At 48.3% G+C, this 9,202-nt stretch overlaps 1 protein-coding gene across 1 annotated transcript in view; it reads right to left on the bottom strand.

Annotated features, from left to right (window-relative positions):
- The window catches only part of paip1 (poly(A) binding protein interacting protein 1), a 15,593-nt gene extending 6,788 nt beyond the window's left edge, over nt 1–8,805 (bottom strand). The window contains exons 1-7 of the mRNA XM_037531869.1: nt 8,357–8,805; nt 6,136–6,284; nt 5,738–5,935; nt 3,633–3,745; nt 2,075–2,186; nt 1,093–1,218; nt 1–102 (exon numbers count right to left, since the gene is read on the bottom strand). The exon at nt 1–102 is cut by the window's left edge and continues 5 nt beyond it. Coding sequence (XP_037387766.1) covers nt 1–102; nt 1,093–1,218; nt 2,075–2,186; nt 3,633–3,745; nt 5,738–5,935; nt 6,136–6,284; nt 8,357–8,561 — 1,005 coding nt within the window. The 5' untranslated portion in view covers nt 8,562–8,805. The remainder of the gene's footprint in view (nt 103–1,092; nt 1,219–2,074; nt 2,187–3,632; nt 3,746–5,737; nt 5,936–6,135; nt 6,285–8,356) is intronic.
- Between the last annotated feature and the right edge of the window lie 397 nt (nt 8,806–9,202).

The following is a 9,202-nucleotide window of genomic DNA, read 5'->3' as shown; positions in this document are numbered from 1 at the left end:
GCACTGGGCGTCCAGCACGATGTTCTCGATCCTCTGGATGATCTCGTCCATGTGGGACTTTCCGCTCTGCTTCCACGAGTCCTCCAGAACCGAGCCGGTCAACTACCACACACACGCGCACACACACACACACACACACACACACACACACACACACCTGAAGTCAGAGCAGCGACGACAGCTCTGTGGGTAAACAAACAGGAGCTGCCAGCTAATTAAACGAGGTGGTTAAAGGGCCCATGCGCTACATTTTCATCCCATTTTATTTTCCCCTTTGAGGTCCATTTATAACACTAGTGTGCGTTTATGCATCACAAACAGCCATAATTCATTCTTTCATGACCCGTCCATCCTGCTGCATCTGTCACTGTGCTTTTAAAAGGACCATATCATAGAAAACCGAATCAAAAAATAAATCCACACAACCTGCCTGAGGCATTAGGCCCGCCTGCTTAACATCACGTTATTAGAGGCGTTTCAGTCTGGACGGCTTTCTGAATGCACATCAGCCAATCAGAACAGAGCTCATTTACATACATCAGTCTTACAGGCACAGTAACAACAGTTTAATTCTAAGAGAAAAAGTACAAAAATATGAATGCACTTTATAAACGTGGAGCTCTGGAATATGGGCTGATATGTAAATGAGCTCTGCTCTGATTGGCCATCCTGTACTGCACCTCGTTCAAAAAGTATCCCAGGCCAAAAATGCTCATATTCAGTGTGAGTGGGTGGGGTAAAACTGCTGCAGGCTGAATAGGCAGATGTGTTGGTTTTTGTGACATCACAAACACAACTCATTCAAAACAGAGTCGGTTTCCACGTGTGGACTGCAGAGTGATGCACATTTGGAAGCAGCTCACACACACATGTCAAACTCAATGTAAAACACGAGGAAACTTCAGTTTTCCATGTTATCGGCCCTTTAATCTGTGACGCTGTACTAGTTTCTGTATCATAAACCCTTAAAGGCAGCAGAACGGCTCTGTGGGTTCAGGGCAGTGACGATGGATTTATCGAGGCCCTCATCCCTGCAGGACTGAATCTTCCTGAACACAGAACGTTCCTGAGCCCGACCGCAGGCGCCGTTACCTTCAGCAGTTTGACGGCGCAGATGAGGTTGGCGTCCGTGGGGCGAGAGAACAGCGTGTCCATCAGATCCTTCAGCGCGGCCAGCAGGATCTCCGCCCGCGACGGAGGACCCTTCGCACTTCTCACCTGACGCAGGGACGGAAATCATTATATTTAATATTAGAAGTAAATTATCTTTATTATATTTCATGAACTCGAGACGCAGTTGGAGTTTCTCTATAAAGACGTTATTGATCAAACAGAAGGACGGATATCTGGACCTGGATAAACTATAACCCACGTCAGCGTCTCGGTCACAAACCTAGATATATAACTCAGATAAACGTTACTTAAGCAGCAGAACGCTGGACATACTGGTCAGACTGTGGTCAGACCAGAAACAAACAGCCGTCTGGTCGTTTCCAGTTTGACGGTCTGAAAACGCCCAATGTTCCTTACACTGTGTGTAAAATTCACAATGAATGGACCGAGAGAACCGACTCGGAAAGACGTCTGGTTCCACTGAGTTCAGTAGGTTTTTCTTCTCCTGTGTAATTCCTGTTTCAGAGTCATGAGGCTCCAACAGCACTGATGCGTGAAGATGTATGGAAGCTCACATCCACAGGGAGAAAACGTCCTGCTTTAGCTCCCCTCTTCTCCATTTCTCACAGCAGAACATTACACAGACTTATTACGTCAAAATGCTGACTTTTTTCCAATAGTGGAAAAATTGAGAAAATGTGTGACTTACTGTGAAAACTAACGTCCCCAAATAATCTCAGACCTGCTCAAGATTTAAAGTCACAGTGGGGCAAAATTCTTAAAATGAAACACTAAAGCAAAAGTGCCCCCAGTCAGCGGGCAGGAACCGGCCTAAATGTGACTGACTGACCAAATATGGGGAAAATACGCTGACATGAGTGAAGATCAGGCGGTTCTGCTGTCAGAAACAGACTCCGCTGATTTCCTCTGCTCAGTGTTAGAGACCTGAGACTCAACTGACCTCCAGGTTCAGGTAAAGTTCCCCCAGAAACAGGACGTAAGAGTGGAACCTCCTCTGAGTCTCATCGCCACCCAGAACAGCCTGATCCCTCTGCTCGAACTCCACACGGCACCTACACACGCACACACGCACACGCACACACGCACACACGCACACACGCACACACGCACACACGCACACACGCACACACGCACACGCACACAGGACAGACTGTCAGAGAAACGAAAGTGAAAGCATAACTTCTCTAAGAAAGCTGGAGACTCAAACGAAACAACTGAATGTGTAATAAACACACGCGTGGGTCAGATTATATAGAAAGCCCATATCCAGGGTCAGAACAAAGCCAGAGCAACATTAACATTAAAACGCCTCCTTTTTAACAAAGAATCAGATCCTGAAGCAGCAGATTTATTTATATACATATCTCCATTTTTTTGACATAAATTTGAAAACACCCGTTTCTAGGCCCAACATGACTTGGAAAGACGTCTGGTTCCATTGACTTACATTAAAAGTAAGGTAGGCTTTTTCCTTCTCCTGTAAAGTCTCATTTTGGAGATATGAGAAATACAGGCTGGCCAGTCCAGATTTAACGCCTATAGAGAATATTTCAAGATAAATAACTGCCCCCCTCTTTGAAGGCGTCTGATCCCTAAATGTAACTAAAGCCCAGCAGTGAGGAGCTGAACTTTCCCCTCCTCTGCTGTCCCTGCAGACGGGCAGGGTCGCCTACAGAGCGGCGCTAGTAGCTGTTAATGAAGTGATGCTCTTTTATTAGAGGGGCTCATTTCAGAGGAAGATCTCAACCACTGCCCTGTAGCTCAGGAACAAGGAGCTCCAAAACAAGGGGGTAAGTGAAGTTTACTGAAGCGGATCTCTCACTGCACCCGAGTATGAAGTGTGAAGTAGAGAACAGAGTAAAGCGACACCCTGTAATCTCAGCCTGCCCGTCAGTTCACTCTGCACAATACAGCCGTTACTCAGAGCTGCTGAACTGCTCCACTAATTACAGCCTATCAGAGCACAGCACCGAGAGTCTGTCCCAGCACTGACGACCACAAACACGGCCGGTTTTCACTGTTGGGCCATCACTGGTTTAAAAAACTGCTCAAATTAAAGTGAATAAGACTCTCATTTACACCGAGGCACCGCCGGTCCTGTTTAAACACTCGACAGGCTGGGGCGCTGTTGGTTTTCTCAGTGAAAATAAGTTAAAACAGCCCGTACCGGGGGTGCCCAGACTTTTGGCAGACTATGTACTATTTATTGATTATTATTTATATTTATTAGGCTCTTCCTTAAGCTCTGTAGCTCTGAGCAGCTCCCTTCACTGACTGGATTAGTGAACTAATCAGAAGGCAATGGTTTAATTGATTTATACTTCCTATAGAAATTATTAGCTGCAGCTCTGCCTGCCTGCCTGCCTGCCAGTCTGTCTACCTGTGTGTCTGGTTGTCTGACTGCCTGTCCGTCTGTCTGGCTACCTGCAGCTCTGTCTGCCTGTTCATGTAACTGTCTACCTGTCTATCTGTCTGCCTGTCTGTCTGCTGTGTTTTACCGTTTGAGCAGCAGCTGTCTGAAGTTCCCGCTGGCTGGGCTGAGGGCGAGGTGGTGAGACAGGTGGTTACACAGTCGCGCTCCGGTGTAGGCGAAGTTCTGCATGGAGGTCGACTACAGAACAAAACAGGGCAAACGGATCAGCACCAGGAATCTGACTGGACTCATTACAGTACGGCTGTGTGCCATCGTTTGGGCCTTGATCATACATTTTTCAAATGCAGAGTAAAAACAACAACATCTCTACATTCTACTAAATCTAAGAGGATCTAACGCATAGACATGAGGACTCCTCTCTATTTGAGCACCTGCTCCCCCTTCAGCAGATATCACAGCCCTCAAATCATCACTTTTCCTAAATACTCTGCGATATTGTGTCTGTCTTGCCTTCAAAGCACGGTTAAGATCCACCACAGATGAAGACAAGACAAGAACTAGTACACTGAACAATGTCATGATGGGTCAATCACTGTTTTTAGAATCATCACTTCATAAAACTTCAGATTTTTGGCGATACACTGGCTCAGAAACTATACTGTGCTGTTAGCGTGGACTCTCAGACAGACAGCAGGGTGTTGTTTTTGCTCTGAAGTTTGTTATCGAGCGAAAATGTAATTTTTCTGACTCTACATATGATCGATTAACTGCAGACGTCTGTCTGAGAGTATAAATCACTGTAGAGTCTGACGAATACGCTCATAGGCTAATCATCTGTTATTTAGAGAGAGTGCATTACATGGAGATACTGGAACAGGCACATCACACCACTACTATTAATCGGGAATTGCATCGCATCACAAAACCTTCATGACTGCACCGAAAACGTCACACCTGCTCATCAAGACAACATGACATATCCGCTAACAGCTAAGAGGAAACCAGCCACACATCTGACACGTGTACCGTTAGTTTTAGTGACGGTAAACAGAAACTGTTTGACTTCTGTGAAGTTTGGCAGATGATATAAATTATCTGACCAATCATGGTCGTCTCTGCCGCTGACATGGCAACAACTAAGATGTCACACCAACTGGAGCTTTTTCACCAAACTGAGGACTCTAAAGCTCCTGAACAAAGCAAGGAAGCTCTTCGTGCTACTTTCACTTCACCAAATGGACGTCAGCCTCTCCAACGTCACCGTCTGCTCATTCTTTGAGGAACAAAGGAGATCTAATCGGCACTGAAAGCTCCAGCTCGTTCGTTTTGTGCTTTGTCTCGTGTGAAGCTGCATCTCTAAGAACAACCCGAGCTCAACTGTGAGTGAAAGAGCTCAACATTTCAGCTCCTGAATGAGGTGAAGCTCTTCACTCTACTTTCGCTTTTCCAGAGTGGAAAGGATCCGGCACAGTTCCACATTTGCCTGTCTTGTGAGGAGCAAAGTAGATCTTTCAGAAATATATTCTGCCCAATTTTCCACATGCATTTTTGTTGTTTTGATGAATAAAAATCTCAATAAATAATCAGTCATGATTTTTTTTGCATTATTATGTGTACAGGATGCTATCAAGTCCTGATAGCTAATATTACACTGGGTGTAAATTTCTGCCGTCTGAACAAAACCACGCATCTCCATTTGTGCTGGGTTTTTTTTTTCAGTTTTTGACATAAACCCTTGTTGGTCTTTACATTGCATGTAAATTTTAAGATGAATGGACCAAAAGAAACAGTCCAAAATTAAATTAATCTTACATAGATAGATAAATAGATACTTTATTGATTCCGAAGGAAATCTAGCAGCCAGTATCAGACGCACAACACAGTTCAGTAACCGTAATAAGGGTGTAGACAATATAACATGAAAAATAAATAGAAAAGATCCCATCTACAGGCATATATACAAATAGAAAAACACATCTGTAATAAGACCTATAAGCTGGGATGAAAGACGCAGTGCAAAATGACTGTACAAGGAGAAAGCTAAAGTATGTTTGTTCCTTCTCCTGTAAACTGATCAGTTTGAAGATAAGAGGTTTTGTTCCAACAGCAGCGAAATACGTCCTGCATCATAGACACAAAACACCACGCAGCTGAGGGAGGTCCAGTAAAAGGCACATCTATAAACGGTGTGTGTGTGTAAAATCCAGGCTAAAGCAGGTGTTCATGTACCTGAGTGAAGATGAGCTCCACGAGCTCCTGCAGCGTCTCCTCGGTGGTCACCCAGTCGTTGAGCGTGGCTGTGATCTGCCCGATAGTGAACTCAAACGAGCCCGGAGAGGAGTTGAGGTGACTGAGGAACTCCTGAACGAAATCAGCCAGAGAGGCCCCGGCGTAGTATCCGTCAGAGCCGTCCTCGTACACCACGTCCTTCACGGAGAGAGGAGGACAATCATTAACGTTCACACACAGCTACTCATATCGGATTCTCTACACATCAAACCACTCTTCTCTCTCAACTGAATTGTGGAGAAATTTAGAAAAACTGGTGGCATTCCCCTTCGAGTGTAGTTTCTGTGGGTCTTCTGAGCTTCTTATGCCTCTGACAGTATAACAGGTACACGTCTCACCTGGTATGGAGGGTAGGAGGTGGGGAAGAACTCCGGAGCGTTGGCCGACAGTTTGGAGTTCTGCACCAGAGACTCAGCACTGAGGGGCTTTAAGGCTGCTGTGCTGCTGTTACTGTGGGCTGAGTTGGAGGGTCTAGTCGAGCTTCTGTCTGCAAGAACACAAACGAGACGAGGCTGAATGTGGTTTCTCGCTCCAGTCTTCCGTTCCACCTTAAACAGTGCAGCAGTTCTGGTCTGGCACCTGTATGAGCCAGAATGCTTCTGCTGTGCCATTTAAGGTGGAGCGGAAAATTCGAATAACAAGCCAACTATAGCCTCCCACAAACTAGAACCCCGGGTTCTGGACATGTGCTGTGGAGAACATGACACGTTGATCTTGACCGATGATAGATGACAGTAAATAAGCGAGCCCAGGGCCTGAGACCCCCCCAGCTGCCCCAGCTCTCCTTTCACGGGACGGGATTTAGCAGATTAGCCAACTTCGCTGCTGTGTGCCTGTGGCCGGAACATTAGCCGGCTGGCCGCTATTTTAGGTTTTAACGCACGAAATGGAAGATTTTAAGCGCCCAATCAGCCACACGGTGGATATAAAGGGTCACTAATAAACGCGGCGTCGGATTTTCAGCCGCGGGTGTTCTCACAGCCCGAGCTAACGCCGTTAGCATGTTTAGCTGAGTGATTAGCAGCTCTTGGACATGTTCAGAGCTTCTCAGACCAACAGAGTCGACACACCACACCACAAACGGCCATAACCAGCAGACTGGGTCTGATTAAGGTATAATTTATTAGATTTATTAGCTCCGGGGCCGATTAAAGTACTGATTCGCTCCAGGCCGCTGCTGGCCTGTGCTGCAGTTCGCTAGCCCGCCTGACTAGCGTTAGCTACTGTTAGCTATGAGCTCATGGCAGCCAGGTAAGCGAAATAAAGCGGTCATTTCGCGTCACTGCACGGACAGGTTGACGCAATACAGCAGAAACGGCAATGAAACATCATATTAAATATGATTTTATCTGCTTTGGGCCCGTCCTGCGCACCGCTAACCCCAGCTAGGAGCTAACCTAGCTAACCCAGAAACCCAACAACCTGCAGCAGAAACCACGACAAAACACCAGAAAACCACGACAAAACACCAGGGCCTCGCTTTATTGACCGTGTACAGCCACAGAGCTGCGGATAAAGCGCTGAAAGGTGGGGCGGGTGGGCTTCACACAGGGATAACCGCTCTGGGCGCTGAGCTGTAGGCCTTTACCCGGCCGTGGTGGTCGTCTCAGAGACGGCACGGCGTCCTGGTGATGGTTTAATTCGCCCCGCAGCGTTTTGGTTTCGCTGAAGCTGAAAGTTTGACAGACGTTCTGCCAAATATCACCTAACTGTGGTTCTGTTTATGCAGGACCACGAAGGAGAACCTTACATTAATGCCAACCTGTCTGCCAGCTCGCCAGAGCCTGGAGAACACGGCCATCTCCAGCTCGCCTGAGCCTCTAACATGACCATCTCCAGCTCGCCTGAGCCTCTAACATGACCATCTCCAGCTCGCCTGAGCCTCTAACATGACCATCTCCAGCTCGCCTGAGCCTCTAACATGACCATCTCCAGCTCGCCTGAGCCTCTAACATGACCATCTCCAGCTCGCCTGAGCCTCTAACATGACCATCTCCAGCTCGCCTGAGCCTCTAACATGACCATCTTCAGCTCGCCTGAGCCTCTAACATGACCATCTTCAGCTCGCCTGAGCCTCTAACATGACCATCTCCAGCTCACCTGAGCCTCTACCATCTCCAGCTCACCTGAGCCTCTACCATCTCTAGCTCACCTGAGCCTCTACCATCTCCAGCTCACCCGAGTCTCCACTTTACTCCTCTCCCACCTTCTCCAGTTAAGCTTAGTCTCTCCACCTTACCCATCTCCAGTTAACCTTAGTCTCCACCTTACCCGGCTCCAGTTTACCTGTTCCTCCACCTTACCCATCTCCAGTTAACCTTAGTCTCCACCTTACCCATCTCCAGTTAACCTGTTCCTCCACCTTACCCATCTCCAGTTAACCTTAGTCTCCACCTTACCCATCTCCAGTTTACCTGTTCCTCCACTTTACCCATCTCCAGTTAACCTTAGTCTCCACCTTACCCATCTCCAGTTAACCTGTTCCTCCACCTTACCCATCTCCAGTTAACCTGTTCCTCCACCTTACCCATCTCCAGTTTACCTGTTCCTCCACTTTACCTGTCTGCAGCTCGCCGGAGCCCGCGCTGCTCTCGGGTGTGGGAGGGGAGGTCCGAGGCTGTCTGAGAGGCTCGCACTGGTTGAACACAGAGGCCCCGGCGTCCTGCTCTGCCGGCGGGCCGCTGTACAGCTCTCCCGCCGCGGGGCCGCTGGCCTTCCCCCGGGTCCTCCCTGCTCCGGGAGCGCGGTCAAAGCTCTCCGCCATAGCCGGGCTGAGAGCGAGCAGAGGCGGACGCTGCTCAGACGACCATCCGCCGCGCTGGACTCGAGTCTGATCTGAAGAATCGATTAAAACAGATGAATTCGCGGCCCGTTTCGGCTCCCGTGGGTCTGCAGCGGCGAGGTCAGGGGGCTGCGCTCACTGTCCGCCGGGCTGCGCTCACCGTCCGCCGGGCACAGCCATGTTTACCCTCCGCTCCGCTCCTGTAATGAGAAGCGCCTCACTGCGCTTCTTCGGCCGCTCGGTCAGCCGCGGTAGAGCTGCGGGACAGCGCCCCCTGCCGGCACACGGAGAACTACAGCCACTGACACCAGCGATCGCGATGAAAGGGGAAGTGTGGGAAGTTTCCGAATTCCAGGTGGGAGGAATTTAACCGGTAATTCCCACTCGGATGGCAGCGCTCACTCACCATTCCAGACCTTTCTGTGTTTACTATGGAAGACTTTACACAGGGGGCCATTTTTAAAGAACAGGAAATGTCGTTTCCAGCTATTCATTTTATTTTCCTCAGTAATGTTTCAGATTTTATAGAAACATTCCCACCACAGCTTCCAGAAGAGCTTCCTCACGGAGGCGTGTAGAAGGGATTCATCCAGAAACGTCATTCGCTTTTGCTAATTTTCTAA

This window comes from Pygocentrus nattereri, chromosome 20, assembly GCF_015220715.1.
Source record: "Pygocentrus nattereri isolate fPygNat1 chromosome 20, fPygNat1.pri, whole genome shotgun sequence".
Taxonomy (NCBI): domain Eukaryota; kingdom Metazoa; phylum Chordata; class Actinopteri; order Characiformes; family Serrasalmidae; genus Pygocentrus; species Pygocentrus nattereri.
This window is presented reverse-complemented; position numbering and strand designations above follow the sequence as displayed.